General features: G+C 41.9%; 2 protein-coding genes across 6 annotated transcripts; one reads left to right on the forward strand and one right to left on the reverse strand.

Annotated features, from left to right (window-relative positions):
• The first annotated feature begins 1,271 nt into the window (after nucleotides 1-1,271).
• Nucleotides 1,272-9,218, forward strand: wdr44 (WD repeat domain 44). The gene is made up of 20 exons (XM_058087453.1): nucleotides 1,272-1,761; nucleotides 2,318-2,351; nucleotides 2,634-2,708; nucleotides 2,786-3,404; nucleotides 3,800-3,948; nucleotides 4,028-4,123; nucleotides 4,559-4,695; nucleotides 5,298-5,381; nucleotides 5,457-5,563; nucleotides 5,631-5,782; nucleotides 5,862-6,000; nucleotides 6,080-6,144; nucleotides 6,473-6,589; nucleotides 6,667-6,789; nucleotides 6,861-7,052; nucleotides 7,135-7,236; nucleotides 7,807-7,922; nucleotides 8,098-8,225; nucleotides 8,314-8,448; nucleotides 8,512-9,218. The coding sequence occupies exons 1-20, from the start codon at nucleotides 1,685-1,687 to the stop codon at nucleotides 8,598-8,600; spliced, it is 2,736 nt and encodes a 911-aa protein (XP_057943436.1). The 5' UTR covers nucleotides 1,272-1,684; the 3' UTR covers nucleotides 8,601-9,218.
• Nucleotides 9,219-9,269: 51 nt separating this feature from the next.
• Nucleotides 9,270-20,756, reverse strand: zgc:163098 (uncharacterized protein LOC100037380 homolog). 5 transcript variants are annotated; one of them, XM_058087459.1, is made up of 24 exons: nucleotides 20,599-20,756; nucleotides 19,664-19,748; nucleotides 19,472-19,583; nucleotides 16,858-16,961; nucleotides 16,701-16,768; nucleotides 16,516-16,616; nucleotides 16,268-16,332; nucleotides 16,030-16,195; nucleotides 15,752-15,951; nucleotides 15,310-15,353; nucleotides 13,857-13,961; nucleotides 13,710-13,776; nucleotides 12,234-12,391; nucleotides 11,991-12,153; nucleotides 11,838-11,917; nucleotides 11,681-11,768; nucleotides 11,477-11,605; nucleotides 11,211-11,400; nucleotides 11,050-11,130; nucleotides 10,929-10,986; nucleotides 10,703-10,850; nucleotides 10,096-10,206; nucleotides 9,659-9,834; nucleotides 9,270-9,587 (listed from the first exon to the last, which is right to left on the reverse strand). In XM_058087459.1, exons 2-24 carry the CDS (start codon nucleotides 19,739-19,741, stop codon nucleotides 9,473-9,475), a joined length of 2,607 nt encoding a protein of 868 aa, XP_057943442.1. In that variant the 5' UTR covers nucleotides 19,742-19,748; nucleotides 20,599-20,756; the 3' UTR covers nucleotides 9,270-9,472. The 5 variants fall into 5 exon arrangements, with proteins under 5 accessions (XP_057943442.1, XP_057943438.1, XP_057943440.1 ...); XM_058087455.1 differs by having other exon boundaries at nucleotides 16,858-16,964; XM_058087457.1 differs by having other exon boundaries at nucleotides 16,858-16,964; nucleotides 20,685-20,747.
• Nucleotides 20,757-20,802: the final 46 nt, after the last annotated feature.

Consider the following 20,802-nt stretch of genomic DNA (forward strand, 5'->3'; position numbering starts at 1 on the left):
TTCATTCACCCAATAAGCTTTTTGCTTACTTGAAAAGCGCAACCATCCACACTTTTCACTGGCTGAATAATATGGCAATCTTTTCTTATTGGCTCAAAACTTCCGTTACTAAATACAGTATTTCTCATGAGGCTTTCCCATGAGGCTTTTACTGACAAATGTTTGTGTTTGCATTTTTATCTTGTAATTTTAGAGTTCTACGTGAACTGGTAAAATAACACTCATGAGTCATATTGTCTACTCACTCCAATACTCATGCTCACTTTTACTTTGAAAATCATAGAGTCAAACCCAAGATGACTCCCTATAACTTAATGTGTCCATACTACTTCCACTCTGATCACACTTTGGTTATTTACTTTTGTATGAAATACCCTAAATAATAAATGTTCTATTGAAATAATCTTAATGCTATTTTGTGGATCTTGTGACACTATTGTTCACCGTGGTCATAGTATGCCAAAAATGACAGATCTCTGAGTGCTTGCTCTGAATCACTACCATTCTCTTCAAGATAGAGTTGAATAAAATATGTTATTGTTATCATAACGGAAACAGTGAAAAGCTCTACATTCAACATCATAGATAGCATACATATAAGTACAAACACACCAAACTACCAGAACCTATAATATACAGTCAGTGATTAGAAGTTGATTAGTAGGGAGGCCGAACACAGTTTCCTAAGGATGTGATGTTGTTCTGCTTTCCCCCACCTGTTTGTTTAGTCAGACTACAGGAAACATCTTCAACAATGGAGAATGAAGAACAAAAATAAAACTAACAAACCAACCCAGTTTATCAACTAGCTCTGTCAATAAAAAGGGCCTGTTGTTATAGGATAATTGCTTCCAATCATACTTTCTGATGAAATGTATAAACCTTATCAACCATTATTTCAAGGTTTAAAATCCCTTCTGTCGGTGATGTTTTCTCTCAGATTATTTTCTAAAAAAGTCCAGAATGGCATTTTGCTTATGCTTTGGGGCAGTGTGGCTACTCAGTGAGGACAGAAACTGCAGGACAACAAATGCTTTCACTTTTAAGTCTCAAAATACCAGAACAATCCAAAGCGATGCCAAAAAAGTCACTAGGTTTAAAGATAGTCACTTTTGAGAAAATATGACGCCAAGAGAGTTTTAAACTCGCCAGATTTAGCGACAAAATTTCCCAAGTTGGCAAATACGGCTCCTATATAGGTGGCGATATGCACTAGCAACCCTCCGATAAAACCAAAGAAGAAGAAGCACTTTGGGCCTCTGCCCCGCCCTCTGGGTAGTGGCTGACATTTTTTTTAAAGATTATGGTTTGTTTATACGGTTGTTCACTGTCTCCGAGCAGCTTGCCAGTTGACGTGTACTGTTATTAGGGAGCCGTTTTTCGCTGTTGCATTCATGGACGGTGCTTTGCCCTGCACTGCACAACATTAAGTGACAGAGGCCACTCTCTTAGTGGTGCTCAGGTAGCTAGAATTGTAGTCGCAATGTATTTGGTTAGCTAGTCAGCACAGTATAGCTATCGTAATGATGTGACGTTGACAGGAAAGCCGACCAAGCCCTTTTCATAACACCCATAAGGTCGAAAAGGAGCAAAATACAAATGTGTCAGCGCGCTTAACTCGTTTGTAATATAGGCCTTTATGTAAAGTGGGCAAGGCTAACTCGAGAGCTAAATTAATGTTAGCATGGCGTCAGACACAAGTGACACGGAGGAGTTCTACGATGCTCCAGAGGACGTACATTTCAGCCCGTCTCCTAAAGTGTAAGGACACATGTTTTCTATGTATACCTAATTACGCATAAGTAGTTAAAACAGCCCCGTCCTGTTATTTTTATTGTGTTTTGTCCATGTTCTAAGGTAAGGTACTTGAGCAAGTCACAAGTCACCTGATCTCTGGACTATATTGACTGCGGAGGAGTTGTTGTCTACCATGTATTATCCCATTAAACACAATATGTTACAATTTTTTAATTGAAACGTTTTGAACCACTGCTACTTGGTAATGGTGTACTATTTGTATTTGAAATCTGAAAAAATAGGGCTGTTGTCATACAGTTAATTTTCATTCATACTGTAAATCTATTTGATCTATATTTAGACAGACACGATATTGCCACTGGCAATAGGTTAGTTTATATAGAACAAAATTACATGAAAGTACATCACATGTTTACATCTGCAAAATACAACACGTTCAAAAAAAGAATAGGAATATTGTCGATTAAAGGCTAACTCTTTGTAAATGTGGCTGTACCAGTGTTTGGACACCTTTTTTTCATATATATAATATTTGTTTACCTGTGTATATGCCTTGTAGGTCCCCTGCCAAGTTTGCCATTCCTTCCCCAAAGGTATGTTTACATACACGTGCATACGTATGTGGAGGCGTCCGTTGAGGTTTGTTTTATTGGCACTGTACATAACATATTATATCATTGCACTCGCCTACAGCCACGACTGTTAATGCCAATGTTTTTTGACCATGCACCCAGTGACTTTAGCAGACTCTCGTAAACAAATTCATTAATTGGAGGTACTTTTAGTGTTTAAATATGTCCATATATTGGCTCTCATTAAGTCAAAGCTAAAATGAACCCGACCACATCTTTAACCGTTTTCATTGTCATGAACAGCTCTCCCGGAGATCTGATGACATGTGTTGTGAAGGGGCTGCTGCTGCTGTTGTGGCTCAAGATGATTCCCTACAGGTGTTGTTTTCTACATTGTCACTTTTATTTTTGAGTTTTTCTTCTTAGGCTTTACTGTAATTGTGTCTCTATCATAGATTATTGATAGCATCATTGAGGAGAGTCAAAAAGAAAATGGTTCTGCTGCTGTTGCTGAGCTATTGGAACAACTCCATGTTGACATGACTGTGGAAGCCGAGTCAAAGGACGAGAGTGACAATGCTCAGGAAATTCCTGTGGCGCCGTCTGCTGATGAATCTCATCCGATTGAGAGACCAGCAGCTGACGAGCAACCGGAATGTGCGGCGTCAAATGGAGTTTGTTCTTTATCTGCCCCCGATCCCTCTGACCTTCCAGGACCTTCAGTTGGAACACAAGAAGGTGTTCAACCCCCGGACATCACCAGCACAATAGGACAGATTCAGCCAGATGGGGCCCTTGCACTTGCAGAAGGGGAGCAGGAGCAGAGGCCTGCTGACATTTTAGAGCAGGTTGCGTTCACAGACAGGCCAATAGACTCTTTAGACACATCTGGGCCTACTAAACCACCACGGCAGTTCACGGTAGAACCAGACATTGTAGCCAGCACCAAGAAGCCTCCACCCTCAAGACCACCGCCTCCCAGTGGAGGTCCTCCACCCAGACCACCACCGCCATCTTGGCAGGGTCTCCCTTCCAAGAAATCTCAGGAGTGTCTCAGACCCAGTGGGCTTGAAGGTAAACAATACTCAAATCTACTAATGCATGGCATAAAAGCAACACGAAACAAAAATGCAGTGGCCTGGCTGATTATTGTAATAACTATAAGACGTGTGATTCTCAATACTTTTTGTCTGTCATATGTTACATGTTTGATTGCGAAATTCTAGTACAGGGATTGTTGACTTAAAGTTCGTGAGTAAATGAGTGACAACCTGCAGTGTTGCAGGTTAATCATACACAGACAGTCTTTTATGGCCACTATGCATGAACAGAAGTAGGGTAATATTTTCATGATCCTTTGTCAGTTTATATTCTATACATGTAATAATAATTATCTCAAGTGCTTATAGCAGTGATTGAACATGAAATGCTTTATGCAGGCATTGACTAAATCCTTTTGTTTCTTACAGTATCTGGAGTGAGTCCAGTTAGCGGCGACCCTCTGGAACCATCTGGTCTGATGTCTCCAAGTAGCACTGTGAGGAGTCTGACCAGAGAGCTGCAGCACTCCTTGGATCTAGCCAGTGCCACCAGTGGGGACAAGGTGGTGACCGCTCAGGTCAGTCGGGCTTTGGTGCTAATCATCACAAACATGATTGATGTGTATTTGACATATATGTTTTATCTGTGTGTTTTAGGAGAATGAGGGTGAAGACGTATCATCTCAGGGTGAAGGACAAGCTCCAGGCCCCCAGCGGCCACGCTCCAACTCGGGTAGAGAGCTCACTGATGAAGTAAGTGTATTTGTCTTTCATTCATTTTCTACCGCTTTTCCTCACAAGGGTCGCAGGGGGTGCTGGAGCCTATCCCATCTGTCTTTGGGCGAGAGTCGGGGTACACCCTGGACTGGTCGCCAGCCAATCACAGGGCACATATAGGTGTTGGTCTTTATGGACTTTATTTATATTATATTCACACCTGCCAACATGCAAAGTGTTGCCTTGGTTAACGTCATTAATCTGTTCCAGAAGGTCCGACTCAAACCAAAACGGACTCTTAACCAAAGCAAATATTCCTATACACAATAATGTGAACACAATTAATCTGTTCCACACACCCAAAAATGTTAACACAAAACACATTTTATAGACCATGATTATAGTTGAAAATGATCCAAAAATAATAAAAAATGAATTTACAACTTAAACCAAAGAAACTCCTTAAAACAGGAAATCCTGGCCAGCGTGATGATCAAGAACCTGGACACTGGAGAAGAGATCCCACTTATACAGGCAGAGGAGAAGCTTCCTGCTGGTATCAACCCCCTCACTTTGCACATCATGAGGAGAACCAAGGAATATATCACGTAAGTAGATCAAGATGAGGCTGGAGTTCTTGTTAATCCTCCTGGAATGATGGCACGCTCCGAATTTATTTGCTTCGCTTGCTTTTTAACAGTAGCGGAGAGATGGGCACAATGTTGTTTTGCAGCCCCGGAGGCGTAGCGAACGTTAAGCATACGTACTGTACATACTACACCTTGTTCTCTGATTGGTTTATCACTGCCAACGTACATACTGTATGTATTACGTATTGTTCTTTGATTAGTTTATTGCTGCCAGTGTCGGTATTATGTCCCCGTGTCCCTGTTACCAAAGCAGAGCAACATTTTTACAGATTTTGGAACTCCAGCTTTTAACCGCACCTCATAGTACATAAAAATCATCATCAATGGCCTTTTTTTTAGTGTACATAACTTTTGTAAGGTGTTCTTGTTACCCCAGACCTCCGCACAGTAATTCAGATACGCTCAATACGTATGATTTTGAGGTTCAACACCTAAAAATGCTATGCTCATGCTAACCACCAAAATAACACTTGGGTTTCAGTCAAAGCACTCTAATAAGAATCCTTTGAAAAACGGTTCTAAAAGTGTTTTAAAGGGAAGTTGATCCTGTTCCTTTGTAGGAATGATGCAGCTCAGTCAGATGATGATGACAAGTCGCAGGCTCCGCTGGCAGACACAGATGGTGGAAAACTGAAACAGAGAACGTAAGGATCTGCATTTTATTTTCCTTTGCCTGTTTCAGCACATGAGTCATTGTTTATGTTGATTTGTCCTGACAGAACTCAGTTAAAGAAATTCCTGGGCAAGTCTGTGAAAAAGGCCAAGCATCTTGCTGAGGAATATGGAGAGAAGGCAGTAAACAAAGTAAAAAGTGTTCGTGATGAAGGTAAAAGACAGTAATGCACCGATCAATCATTCACTGAACATGAATTGTCATAATGTGGCCATTTCAGTTTTCCACACAGATCAGGATGATCCATCCTCCAGTGATGACGAGGGGATGCCTTACACCAGGCCTGCCAAGTTTAAGGCAGCTCACAGTTTTAAGGGTCCTTTTGACTTTGATCAAATCAAGGTTGTGCAGGATTTGAGTGGAGAGCACATGGTAGGACAATTTCAACTTACCATCCTCTCTCTTGAAATGAAACTACTACGATAACAACAGTGTTTTGTCTTGTGCTCAGGGGGCCGTGTGGACAATGAAGTTCTCTCACTGTGGTCGGCTTCTAGCAACGGCTGGCCAAGACAACGTGGTTCGCATCTGGGTCTTAAAGACTGCCTTTGACTATTTCAATAACATGAGGTTGAAATACAACACCGAAGGTATCTATCTGTCAGCCACTCTGATGATGAGTTGAATCGAAATTGTTTTAGATCTGACGGTTTGTGCTTGTCTCCTCAGGTCGGGTGTCACCTTCTCCATCTCAGGAAAGCTTATGCTCCTCCAAATCTGACACTGATCCTGGGGTTAGTGGATTTGTATTCACAGTGAAATCTCGCTATTCATACGATTTCTTTTTTTTTTTTGTTTAAAACGAAGCATCCACGTTTTGCTAACTCAGTTTCTGTGAAGAATGGATAATAGCTGTTTTAAAGTTGGGACACTATAGACAGATTCTGGCCAGGGAATCTTTTATTCATGTTAATTATGTGTATTTTTATTTTTATATTATTTGTTTATAGAACACATTGAGAATGATGAACAGCTCTGTCACCCTCCTTCCTTCTTCTAAGCATTGTGAGCTGATGAGGCATTTAGGCGCTTTCCCAGACTGATGACATGTTTGTGTTTTAGGCATGTTGTGCTCCAGAGGACCCAGACACTGAAGACAGGAATGCTCCTTTTCGTCAAGTCCCCTTCTGCAAGTACAAAGGCCACACGGCTGATCTATTGGATTTGTCCTGGTCAAAGGTGACATCCCCTCAGCCTTTTTTTTATCATCCTTTTTTAAATGCCTGTCACACCGTGTAATTGCTGTGTCATTCTAGAACTTCTTTCTGCTGTCGTCGTCCATGGATAAAACGGTCAGATTATGGCACATATCCAGGAGAGAGTGTCTCTGTTGCTTTCAGCACATCGATTTTGTCACAGCGATCACATTCCATCCCAGAGTAAGATAACAACAAAGCAACAAATTCACACAATTCACACAATATTAACTGTATTTTTTTTCACCTCCCAGGACGACAGATACTTTTTAAGTGGCTCACTGGATGGAAAGCTGCGGCTTTGGAACATTCCAGACAAAAAGGTGGCGCTGTGGAATGAGGTGGATGGTCAAACTCGCCTCATCACTGCTGCCAACTTCTGTCAAAATGGGAAGTATGCAGTCATCGGAACCTATGACGGAAGATGCATCTTCTATGACACAGAGGTACTCCAGTGTTTCTGTTTAGCACATTCTGGTTACCTCGGAAACGTCATGAAAAGAAACATGCTCTTTGTCTATTCTGCAGCGTTTGAAATATCACACCCAAATACACGTCAGATCCACCAGAGGCAGGAATAAAGTCGGACGCAAAATCACCGGTATTGAACCTTTACCTGGAGAGAATAAGGTACCCTAACTATACAAGCTGGGTGTAACATGACATGTCAAATTCTCATATTGTGCTTAGAGGTCTTGCAATAGTGTATTTGAAGTGTGTAGGCCAAAACGTAGCCTTCCAGATTGAATTTATAGCCTTGGAAAGGGACCCATTAACGTCAGTTTTGAGTTGTGGACTCCTATGGAACAGCTACATACAATAACCCGCAAACAAAGCTTTCTAGATCTTCCAGAATGTGCACGTCTTCCTGCCTTCCAGTTTTTTGTGTCTATAGTTTTAATGCTAATCTCCACACCTCTCTACCCGACAGTGTGTCTCCATGATGCGCTATTATGCACTTTATATATTTACATACAGTACATGGGGCGTCACAGGTGGTATCATCTCCACAAGGAAGAACGTTTGTCATGAAAACCTGGTACTTCAAAAGTTACTGTTGGTAACTTCTCTCAAAAGTAGAGGAAACAAGTGAGGGAGATGATACATTTTTCTGATGCCCGGGTGCTCAAACAGGCTCAAGGGACACACACTACTGTTAGAACATCACTTAATAGTCCATTTTGTATTTTACTTTCATAGATTTTGGTGACCTCAAATGATTCCCGTATCCGCCTTTACGACTTGCGGGACTTGTCTCTATCCATGAAGTACAAGGGTTACGTCAACAGCAGCAGTCAGATCAAAGCCAGCTTCAGGTGAGGAGAAACAGTTGCAGCTAACCAATAAAGCTTGTCAAGCATGTTTGTCGCCTTAAGTGTTGGCAAGGGACCCTTGACTCTTAAAAGCTTTTAGTGACCACACAGCCTCTACACTCGTTTTGTCTTTTACACGCCACCCAAATGGCTTCCTAATGCAACTGCCGTCCCGCAGCCACGACTACTCTTTTATCGTCAGCGGCTCAGAGGATAAATACGTGTACATCTGGAGCACTTACCATGACCTGAGTAAGTTCACATCTGTACGGCGGGACCGCAATGACTTCTGGGAAGGGATTAAAGGTAACTGTGTTATGTTTCATTAGTGAAACAACAGCATTTTAATGCCAGCACTTGCTTATCATGCACATTTGTATTTCTTTTCTGGCAGCACACAACGCTGTGGTCACATCAGCCATTTTTGCACCTCACCCCGGTCTCATCGTCCCACAAGAGAGTGGTGCAGAAAAACCAGAAGCAGAGTGCAAGAGCCTGGACTCCACAGAGTCTGAAATGATTCCCTCAGGTATGTTTGCGCCATAATGGGAACAACACTAATGTTTGGATGCTAAGGAAAGTTGTGTTCCAGGTGCCCTTAAAACAGATCACACTGAGGTTCTGCTATCTGCCGACTTCACTGGAGCCATCAAAGTGTTCATCAATGTGAAGAAATACTAAACATTTCTTTGGACCTGTCAGGTGACCACCTTCTCTCACCCAGGTGCATCGTAAAACGAGAAATGTGAAGGGGGGTGGGGGGTCGCAGTTCATTTCATCTTAAATACCAAGCAACTGTGAGTAGTGTTGCATTTATAAAACGCTGTAATTGCCATTGTAGTGCAAATTGTGGTTAAAGCAGAAACAATGTGTCCAGGTGGTGTTCACTGACAACTGTATGGTGATCCATGCAGATCATTTTTAACTCTTGCAAGACACCATCTCCTAAGTCACACGTTTCAATGTGTCTTGAAGTTATGGTGATTGTACAAATGTTGAGTCACCGATCAACTATTTGTGCCTAAAAAAAATATCTATATCGCTTTTTGTAAGTGTTTAAGCCTCTCAACATTTCCTCTGCTGTCGTTACAGGAAATCTGTACATGTTTATTATTGTTAAACGGGGCCGGTTATCTTTAAAATATACTTTTCAGAAACACTACTGGCTCTACATTTGATACATTTCACTATATTGAAAATACTGTAGATTTACAATGTAACATTGCACATTAATGCTTTTTGTAAGCAACTTAATGCTCTATTGATGTCCTCAATAAAAATGCTTGTTAGTATTTTTAAGCGGTGTTGATACCTGGCCCTAGCACCTCCTGGGAAGAACTTACAGATGCATATAATCACTGAGTGATTTAATGTCTCATCATTGCACATAAAGTTATTTTGTAAACAAACATAAAACAAAAATAGAATTAGTGTCCAAATATGATACAAAAGAGAGCAGAATTCTTGCGTGGGATATTTGTTTGGGACCAAGACAACGGAGCACTGTGGAAGTGGTGGACACCTGCTGGCTGTCGCAGGCCTGAAGTCCCGAGTCAATGTTTACTCTTCTTTGTCTTCTTATGGGAGCGATGTGGAGACGGTGACCTGGACCGCCGTCCCCTCCAGTCTGGAGATGGAGATCGGGATCGTTTGGACTGTCTGGGACACCTGGGTGGGGGTAGAAGTAACTTTAAGATTAATACATTCTTTGCACACTCCAGCCATATCATAGCACTTGCTTTAAAGGAGGGATGCTATTGGATTTCTGGGTGTGCTTGTCAGAATCTCGACTCCGTTGTCTGTCTCCATCTTCGCTTCTTTTGCTCTTCTTTTTGTCCTTTCGGTCCTCCGTTGATCTCTCTTTAGATTTGGATGATGATCTCTCTGGCTTTGCGTCATCATCTGTTTCAAACTCCTACAGGAGACGGTAAGAGTCCAAAAAGGTATACAAACTCAGCCAAGTTGGTTCTGTGGGACCAGTATGTTCCTTTTATATTTCTCTACATATATATACGTATATATAAAATCACACCAAGCTACACTGTTTTTCTGTGCTCCTAATTGTACTTATACACGCACTTGTCAGTGTGGCCAATGCAAAATTTGTCATTAAATAAATATTTATCTTACACAGAATGGCCATTGCTTTTTTTGCATCTCAACATGATCCAAATACCTTCTGTAGAAGTTTATTCCGATATTGCTCCACATGCTGTTGGATGCTCATTCCAGGTTTCCTCTCCCTCTTGCCACTTTCCAACTCATCTTGGACCTTCATAACCTTCAACTGAGTTCAAACAGGTTCAGTTAAAGCGTGTCAGTCCAGGGCTGACGTTGAAGATGTACTTCAATTTTCACATTCCAATATGGTCCCAATACAAGGGGGGGTATCAAAATGACCCCCTTTTTAAAGACAATGCTCACTATTAATGGTTCATAGTGCATATGTCGAATATTCTGTTTCCTGCTTTCATGCTGGTTATTAAGCAAAAATGGATAATTGTCATTTTATGGTGGACATAAATTATCATTTAACAATTGCCGTGAAACGTCTGTCTCGCTATCGTCTGTCTCTATATGGCTAGCCGTAAATGGGCATTATCAATACATTGGATAATTATGGGTTCTGATTTATTTTCCAAAATGCGAACTGGCATGGAGTATTACAGTCATACAGCCATGGCCCTGCTATGCTGCCCACCTGTCAGTGTTTGTGTTTAACCCCATTAAAGCTGTAAACCTAGGGGATTTAAAACGTGAATATCCGGCTTATATAGACTTACTTCCAGCTCTCTCAGTCTTTTTCTTTTGCTCTCAGACATCTGAAGACCCCTCAGTGAGCGTTGGAAATGTGCACTGTCAAATTTGGGGGAACTGCTGGAGTCATCACTGCTGTCACTGTCTGAGTTGTCTCCATCCAATGAGTTGACACTTGAGAGAAAAGGCAAGCAAGGTTTTTCAGATGTGCGGACTGACTGAAGATGCAGCGAAACAACGACAGTAACTTACCTGACATTCACGTCGTCGTCCCTGCTAGACGCGGCACTCCACTTGGACTCAGGCAAGCCTGAAAGACAAAGGAGGGAGGTAGGTGTTTGAAAACACTTGACGACATTGTGACCCGTGTTACCTTGAGAAAAAGTCCCATCATCGGCTGTCTTCTCCCACTTGGACAAAGGCGCTCTGGAGAGAGGCACTTTGCTGTCATCCACTGAGAACAAAAGGGAGCTAGGTCAGGACACTGGCGCCACACACCACACCATGCATACATAACAGCCCGGCTTGGCTCACATGGCATTCCATCAATGTCATCGACGCCACTTCCCAAAGGAACGCCATCTATGTCATCAACAGGCACTCCATCTAGAGGGTCCCAGCCCATGGGGCAGCCGTCAAGGTCATCGGCTTGCCCTTTGCGCAAAGGTAGCCCATCTATTAGAGTGCTGTCCAGGGGTGCACCGTCAACGTCCAAGGAAGCTTCCTACAAGAAGAGTAAATACTTTTGGATCGTATGGACACATCTGTTGTGGATTGTAGAAAGGACATTTTGTGGTCACCTCTGCCACCTCATTTGACACCTCTCCAACTTTGGCAAACCCCAGGAAGATGTTTTGGAGGTGGATAAGATAAGGCTGAGGGTATATGGCCCAGTCCTCCCAAGCTCGACAACAACTCGTCACCTTTTGCTATACAAAGAATAATAATGTCATATTTTATTTGTATTCTTTTGATAAAACATCATCTGTGTGAGACATGGTTACCTTAAACTGTTCAGCTTGCAGCCTGGCTTGTATGTTTTTGTACGCTTCATGAAGCTCCCCAAATATCCGTGCTAGCTTTGATTCAAAACTAAAAATAAATGGGCAGAAACAAATTACAGATGGAAAATAACAACAAGATGAAAAGACGGAGTCTTACTGTTTACGATAATACGATGCCCCAGCGACTTTGGCACAGGAGTTGTACAAAATGTCCGATACGAGATACAGCCTTGCGATCTGCTGAGGCACAACGCAGTTAAGGAAAATGATGCCGCAAACACAAACATAGCATTCATGCAGGAATGCGCACCTTCTTCTGGAGAGACATCTGGGGCAAGGAGAATGATTCAGTGATGTGTGTCACTACTTCCTCCGCTGCGTCGGCCCGCTCCAGACAGAAGAGCATAGCATCGGCGACGTCTCCTCTGCTGGGAGTGAGCTCCTGGAGCAGAGTCTCCAGCTGCTGCTTGTGCCTGAAGGTTTATTCAACAGAAGTTTACATACACAAGCCTGAATGTTAACAGTATGTCAGTTTGCTGCTTGGCATACTCACTCGGCTCTGAGGTGGCCTTTCTTCACCTCCTCCTCGGGAGCCGTGGCCTCCTCCTCCTCGTCCCTGTGCATGTAGCTATTCAGGACAGGCGGCCTCCACAGGGAGCCTCCACGGAACATACGGAAATCAGAGGTCCTCCACTTGGTCAGAGACTCTCCCTGAAGAAGTCAAGGTCAAATAAATACCCTCACCAAAACACAACACTTTCATTTTAAACGTAAAAAGAATCTTCCATACGCTGTACTGTATGTATAGAATTAGATGCAGGTGATAATTGGAGTGTGTGTTATTTCGTATTCTGTATTTATAACCGTTTATTTGGAGTGCATAGAACTATGAACCAATGTTAGATCCATGGGGACCCATTGTACGCAAGGGGGCACATTTTCAGCAAATGCTTAGTAGTAGTAGTATTAGCCATGTCAAAGTGCTACACGGTTGCCAAATACTAAAATACAAGCCAGTTTTCAAAAAAAGGAAAGAGGGCGCTTTACTGTATATGAATTTTACATCAATGTTCTTCTCTGACCTTTCCTACAGTCTGCTACCTTTTAAGCAGAGTTTTGACTTGCTTTTCGTAAGACATGCATTTTGTAAATAGGGAAGGCTGGGGGCTCAGATGAATTATTTAACATGGCTGATGAGGTCACTGTAAGCAACAGTACAGCAAGTCTCATAGCCATGAGTTTCACACCCACAGTTGAGTAGCAGCTAACATTTTAAAGCACAGGCAGAGCTAGTTAAAGCTGCTGCATGCTGACCAATCATGATACTGTAAATGCAGCTACTGCCATCTTGTGGCGTTGATGAAAATAAAATATCAGAAGGTTGCCTACAACCTCAGCTACTAATGTTTTTTGACCTAGGATTGAATAGCCACCACAGTGGTTACTCTATGTGCTTGTAGACCATACACATGTATGGCTATATCAGACTCAACATTTCATCTAATAGAGGCAGTAACTGAACCTTTCACAGTAGAATAAGCACTATCCAATTAGTGGTGGGGTGGCCATGGTCACCCTGAGTCACTCTCTGGCCACCTCAGTGGCCACCCCACACGGCTGGGGGATTTTGACAACGCTGCTCTGTGGTGCAGACCATTAGTTAAGCCAAACCACCGTTTCTGCTTGGACGCATTTCACTGCAGCACATAACATAAAAGAGAGCTGCCTATTTTGTAGAGGAGCTGTCAATAACTATGCATTGAAAACATCTCCTTGGCACACTTCTCAGCTCCAAAAACTGCGGCGTAGCTGCATGGTGGCCAGTGGTAGGCGTGGCCACCCCTGGTCACTTTCCGGCCACCCCACTGGCCATATAGACAATTAAGGTATCAACTAATTGCCATCACTATGTGAATAATGGGTGAATAACTCCACCCTAATTAAACATTTCTGGCTCCGTCATTGCATCCAATACAAACAAACTATAACCACAATAACTATTAAGCGGTATAAACTGTTCCATACACACCTGGAGGATGGAAAATAGCTTCCAGCGATAGTAAACATGATTTTGACTCTTATTGTCGAAAAGGAACCTGAGACAAAAGCAAACCAAAGTTAAGTACCTTTCAGGGTAGATCCATGGCACATAAAACATACTAATAGTGATTTGTACCTGTAATCCGGGTTGCTTTTTTCTTTGTTCATTATTACAGCTTCAAACATAGGACCTTCACGCACCACAAACTCTATCATTCGATGGATGAGGACCAATACATTTCTGTGGGGGAAAATTGAGACCATCAGATGAGGATTTATTTATGTCAAAGCCTCAATGTTCTCTCTGTCTCAGTTACAGTGTTTGGTTGAGGGGGAGATCTCTTAATACGTCTTTACACTGCGCTAGTGACCCGTGCAAACTGCAGACCGGCTCCTTGCTCTCACGGCATCAGTCCTTGCCAAAGCATTTACTGTCTGAAAATGAGGAATGTAAATATTTGCCTGTCTAAAAGGACGCACCCTTTCATAAAACGTGCAGAGTCACTGCCCTCTGCAGCACACTAAATAAAATTGGAACACTTTATTATACATCTTATGTGTCAAAATAATCCCTTCATTAAAAATATATGGACAAAAGTATTGGGATACCAATCTTGACTATCTTATCGAGACATTTTTATGGAGATGACATGCAGCACTAGCGTGAAACTGCCCTTACTTTGATTTATGGCTATAATATAATCTATTGCCTGCTAAGCCGTGGTGGTTTTGCGGTGTCTCAAATATCTTGGTTTTAATGTTTAATTAATGCAAATTACAATGACACTGCCTTGTGATGGAAACATCAATGCAACTATCTTAGAAACCCAATTAACAGCAGCAGTAGAGGAGTATTCTACACTTGTCTCTAGGTGTCAGTAACGTTACAACGAAGAGACAATAGCCACCAGTAAGTACACTGTCAATGCTGAATTTGTGTCTTATTTTCTATTAGAATATCCACTATATTGGGTAATAAAAGTGTAACTGTGGCTATAGGGGTGTTATTTCATGTCTATTAATGGTAAAAAAAACATATTTAGAAGGTGATAAACAGGTTTTCTATGCCGTAACTATGAAAATATTTCATATATTATTATTGAATCCTACTTCATGGAAAAAACATCAGTTTGGAACTAATTAACCACAATAAACAATGGATGACGGAATTGCAGTCAACCTCAATATACCTAAGTCTATATACCTCTAAGTCAATATACCCTGTAATGTATTATTTCGCAAAACCAAGTGCCCAGACAATGCTCCGAGCATTTTTTTTTCATTATTGTGCTGCTAAATAAACCACCATGGGACCAGTAATTTGATAAAGGTGACATGGTGCTATTAAATTCCATCTCGTGAGGATGAGAGGGAACCTGGTATGTTCAATTCAGATACAGAAGATGAGGACCTTGATGGATTTGTGGGAGAAGATGAATAAAAAATATGGTGAGTGTATTGTTAAATAGTAGAATAAACTAAACTCACTGTTTTAACATGCATATAAGATGTAACATGCAGTATCATAAATATATGTTTTTATATTGTATACTGTAACAGCTGCTCGGTCATAGGAGGAGTGTGTGTACCTTTCAGTCGGGATGACCACTTTGACTCGGGCTTCGGACAGAGTCTGTTTGTGAAGTCAAACCAAATAGTGAAAATATATCAAATGTGAGTATTTGTACAGATTAAACACTGTAGGATACAAACAGCAAAAGAACAGTATGACAACTTTCATAGGTAGAGAAATTGTGGCGTGGACGGGAGTAACACAGATGATAACTTCATGATATTACAATAAAAGGAACACTGAAGGTGGTTCTATTATCATAAATATGCACTTCATCTTCCCCTTTGACTATGTAATATGGTGCTGCAGGCACAACTGTCCACAGCGAAATGCCACAAAGTTCTGCCTCTACAGCATGAAGCTATAGGAATTCTAACACCAATCAACATTTTACCATTTTTATTTTGCACTTAATAGTAAATTTGCCAATGCAAAAAGCCCAAAAAGCAAGATGTTACCTTTTCAAGATCTACTTTGGACATGGCCAGTGGTTTGGTGAAATCATTTCGGAAGCGACCCCTTGGCTGGGCGTTAAAAGGTAGACCAGACTGGGGTGGTGGTGCGGCCCTCACCCCCGACGGTGTGTAGAGAGGCTGAGGTGGAATTCTAGCTGGTTTGCCCCATCCTAGCTTCATTTCAAACCCCATAATCACTTTCCCTACAAGCCCAAATTAACCCATCAGTATAGGACATCACCATGTGGACCGTGAAAGGACTGGAGGAAATGAGAAGATACCATCAAGTGCTGCCAAAGCTCTCTCTGCGTCTTTCCGTGTCATGAAAGCCACAAAGGCTCTGTTGGAAGTCCTGCAGCGCTCCTCGTCTGTGCGTGGCCACATTATCTTCACACTGGCCAGCGGACCATACTTACCAAACTCTTTGCAAAGGATCTCCTCGTTCATCTGGAAAAAAACAACATTCAGAATGCATGTGTGCTGCAAAATTGTTCAATCAAAGTCAACTGTGTGACCTACCTTTGGACTGATGCAGCTGATGTAAAGGTTAGTAGTGGTTGGCACTGTTGGGTCGTCGTAAAACGCTATAAAACAGAATGGGGGCAATGCAAGCTAAAATAATATGGATAAATGTATTGAGACACATTTAAAATGAAATAAATGACTGGACTGCTTGAAGGAACCAATTCCATGTGTTCTTCCATTTACACTTCCTTGATGTCTAATGTCCTAACACGTGTCCATATGGTGTACAATAGGCCTCTTACTTGGTCGTCCTAATAAGGGTGAGTCCACAACTCCATATCCTCCACCACCACCAGGTTCATTTTGCTTCCTTTTGTGTCTTTCCTCACGCTCCTCCTGTATTCTACATTGCCCAATATGAGAAGTATTGTAAACAACAAAGTCAAGGATTGAAGTGAAACCATGTGAGGAACGTGTGTAGACTCACAGCTTCAGTTCCTCTTTGAAGAGCTCCAGGTTACTCTTCTTCTTTTCCTCTGCCTTCCTTTTAAAAGCCTGTGAATCACAGAAGCCGCCTGTGATACGTGCACATTTAAAATAAAATCAAGGGGTGGGGGGTGGCACATGTTTGAATCCACACTTACAGATTTTTTGCTGTCTGCAGACGATGGTGAGACATCTTCAGGAGGTGGGACAAACTTTGTGGCAGGTCGATAAAGTTTACTTTTTGTGACTTCTGCTGCTTCCTCTTCTGGAGGAAAAGAATTGTTATGTCATGTTCAGAGAGTTCAGGGCTATTGGGGGAAGCTGCGGGAGACATTTTACAGTAATAATAAACCTGGCAGCTCGCCACAAATATATTTGCCGTTCACCCCCGCTCATAAACCCATTCTAAGGCACCTGTTCTACCAAAGAGAAGAGAAGCACGGCGTAGGAGGGATTGCAAACTTCATGACTTTGTCGCTATAATTAGCAAGTAATCAGACCCCTGTAGAGACTCTTTTTCAAGAAATCTAACAATAAATCTAAGGTAAATCGGACATAAAAACACGTACCGCTGTTCTGAACAAGCAAGTGCTGACCCAACACCATCTAAAATGGGTAGCTCAGTTTTGTTTTTTACATGAAAAAAAAGGTAATTTGGAGTAATTTGGGATATCCGCAATATTGGGACATTGGGCCGTGATCAGCGAAAAAACTAAAGAAATATCTGATCACCAGCCTGCATCTAAAATCTCCAATATTGGAACTTCGATACAAGCAGTTGATTGCAAACTCCACTCCAGCACTACAATCCAGCAGCGGCTGAATAGAGCACACGTGATGACAACAGCAGCATGTGCTGTGAACAGTAGCAAATAGGAGTGGCGTTGTCCGTGTAGCAGTATTTTTAATTAAAGTGTGAAAAGTCGTTGCAACAGAGTGCAAAACTTGGCATGCACAAGTTTCCGGTGGTGGCACAGAACCGGAGAAATTTAATACGGCCAATCTTTTTGATTGCACACGTAAAACTCCGTCAGGACGACAATAAGTCGTTAGCTATAACAAATATACTGCATGTACTGTATGTATGTATGTATAGACACACTGATTTGAAAAAGTGTTTCAGATAAAACAAGTTTAAATATTAGACAATGACAACACAACTGAACACAAAATGCAGTTTTTAAAAGGAAACTTTTTATTATTAAGGGAGAAAAAACAAAAAAAACAAACCTACAGAGCCCTGTGTGAAAAAGTGATTGCCCACATGGTAAAACATAATTAATTGAGATCGATCAGTCTGGAAAAGGTTATTAAAGCCTTTTTTTTTTAAAGCTTTGCGACTCAAGTGAACCAGCAAAGTGAATGCAAGAGGTCACAAAAGACCCCACAACAACATCCAAAGAACTAAAGGCCTCACTTCAGGTCAGTGTTCATGACTCCGCCATAGGAAAGACACTGGGCAAAAACGGCCTGCATGGCAGAGTTCCAAGATGAAAACCACTGCTGAACAAAAAGAACATTAAGGCTTGTCTCAATTTTGGGAGAAAACATCTTGATCCCCAAATACTTTGTGGTCTGACGTGATGAAAGTTGGACTTTTTCAAGAGGTGTGTGTGCCATATATGTGATTTAAAAGTAAAGCTGTATTTCAGATAAAGAACATCATACCAACAGTCAAATATGGTGGTGGTAGTGTGATGGTCTGGGACTGGTTTGCTGCTTTAGTACCTGGAATACTTGCTGTGATAAATGGAACCATGCATTCTGCTGTCTATCAAAAAATCCTGAAAGGAGAATTTCCGGTCTCCTCTTTGTGACCTCAAACAGAAACCAGCTTGGGTACTGCAGCAGGACAATGATCTAAAACACACCAGCAAGTCCACCTCTGAATGGCTGAAGAAAAACAACATGAAGACTTTGTAGTTGCCTAGTCAAAGTCCTGACCTGAATCCTATTGGGATGCTTCATTCTGGAAAACTCTCCAATGCGGCAAAGATGAGTGGGCTAAATTCTCTACAGCACTGTAAGAGACTCATTGCAAGTTATTGTTTGATTGCAGTTATTAGGTTTTAGGGGCAATCACTTTTTCCACACAAGGTTTGAATTTTTTTTCTCCCTCAATAAATAAAGGTTTATTTTTCGGCCAGTAAATATAAATAGACATATAAATAAGTAAATTGCCACCGCATATAGATTGCAGTCCTGAGAGAAACACTTCATGTTTTGTTCATCCAGTGAGGCATGCACTCTTCTTGTCTGACATGATCTGTTATTTTCTTCCCAAGCCTTAAATATTTTCTGCAAGTTTCGTTTTTTTCCAGAATGTTCCATGCTTTCTGTAAACGTTGACCCCAGGCTCACACTGAATCCGCTGCGGCTCCGGTTCCGATCCAGTCCAGCTTACCGCAAAGTTCCACTCACCGACTCCAGTAGACGCAGCGGCGAGCTCTGCTCCGGCATCTGGAAAAAAAAATTTGAACCCTAACGGATTCTTTCCGTTGTGCCGTACGGCCGCCAGAGTCAGAGCTGCACCGCACGGAGCTAGTGTGAGCCTACAAGAGGGATTTCAATCTTGCGGAATGCTTCAGAGCCGCGACTGATTCAGTGTGAGAAGCCATGTGTGGCTCTGCAGGCTACGTCGACTGCTGACACACGGAGGTTAGTTACAGACACCTAGTCACACAGCAATGAATGAATGGATTTTATGTCATATTTTATATAGTTACCATGTTTTGCTTTTTTTATGCAGGTTTCAAAGTGTTAGCGCCTGACCTTTTGTTGCATTCACAATGCCTCCACGAACAAAGGTTTTCACTCCACTTTTCTGGTTGGGCTCAAAAGACGCTAAAAATTCTTCAAAGACAACTGCTGCCTTTTCTTGCTCCTGGAATATAAATACAATCTATGGATGCAGATACTGACAACAACTTGAAATGGCATTTTACAGGACTACAATATTGTTACCTTTTTCTTGAGGACTTCTTTTTCCTTCCTTGTCAGTGTTTTGACTGGGGTGACAGTGCTTCCCTTCCTGTCAGCCATTCTTGAACTGCAATAATAGAAAACACTCAGCATCATCAATAGGCAATGAAAGTGTGATCCTCTGTTTATTAACCTAATTGCATGTAATCCCACATGTTACAGCCTTTCCCATGAACTGTTGCACCAATTTGGGATTCAAATGACTCCCAATCCTGTTAGTTTCCATACCCTCTTGCCTGTGCATCCTAGCCTGAATGCTTCCACCTAGCTAGGCTGCCACTATCTATCTTTCCATGCTTCCTTCACCTGAATCCACGTCCTTTGTCCTTCCCTGCACCTTTTCATGTAATCATTGGCTCTCCTTTTGTAAACCACCCATTACACGACAGGAATGACAAGACCACGAACAGACTCCACCACTACACTTGTCATATTTGATATGCGAGACCCAAGTGTTCTAAATTACAGTGTGTGGGGGAAACAAACACATTACAGCACTCTATAATCGTTCCCCCAAAATATGGATACCGCAAACCTTTGCTGGTTTCAAACACTAAATATTTACGAACATTCAAGGTGAAATGTTAACAAACAAACTCCACTTTTAGCACAAACAATTGAAAGGGCCTGCCTCCTTCTCGACGCTTCACTTCGCTAGCGTCACTCTAAGCTAACAATAACAGTTAGCTTAGCTCGACAGGGACGTAAAAAATAAAACACTCGTGCTACAAAGATAACTCACCGCTAACAAAATGTCGGTCACTAAAAAAGAAACCCCAAAGAGCAGTATCCAGCAAACACATCAGTATGTGCAGTGCTTTTTAGCAACGCCTAGCAAACATCGATAGACGGCTTTAAAATCGCAATGCATGCACGCACAGCAAAAATACCACTTTTTACCTAAAAGTGTAACTTACAATGTGTTTAATGTTACTGCTTCACCATTCTGGCAGCGACGATAACTATGACAACCACATGCTAACGCATAGCAGGATAAACACACCAGACGACTGCGGCGGTTCAGTGACGACCATTGAGGGCTTCTCTATATTAATGAGGCGGCTATTTCAGTTCGCTTTATTCCTCGCCTTCCTCCCATTTACACTGCACTTTAAAAAACA

This window comes from Doryrhamphus excisus, chromosome 11 (assembly GCF_030265055.1).
Source record: "Doryrhamphus excisus isolate RoL2022-K1 chromosome 11, RoL_Dexc_1.0, whole genome shotgun sequence".
Classification (NCBI taxonomy): domain Eukaryota; kingdom Metazoa; phylum Chordata; class Actinopteri; order Syngnathiformes; family Syngnathidae; genus Doryrhamphus; species Doryrhamphus excisus.

Excerpts from the sequence above, each read along its gene's own strand:
- wdr44 (XM_058087453.1), top strand. The coding sequence starts at position 1,685 with ATGGCGTCAGACACAAGTGACACGGAGGAGTTCTACGATGCTCCAGAG. Across the intron at positions 3,405-3,799 it reads CAGACCCAGTGGGCTTGAAG|TATCTGGAGTGAGTCCAGTT; the intron begins GTAAACAATACT and ends TGTTTCTTACAG. Across the intron at positions 8,449-8,511 it reads GTCTGAAATGATTCCCTCAG|GTGCCCTTAAAACAGATCAC; the intron begins GTATGTTTGCGC and ends GTTGTGTTCCAG.
- zgc:163098 (XM_058087455.1), bottom strand. The coding sequence starts at position 19,741 with ATGGCTGACAGGAAGGGAAGCACTGTCACCCCAGTCAAAACACTGACA. Across the intron at positions 13,962-15,309 it reads GTGGTCATCCCGACTGAAAG|AAATGTATTGGTCCTCATCC; the intron begins GTACACACACTC and ends TTTCCCCCACAG. Across the intron at positions 10,207-10,702 it reads AAAGACTGAGAGAGCTGGAA|TTGAAGGTTATGAAGGTCCA; the intron begins GTAAGTCTATAT and ends GTTTGAACTCAG.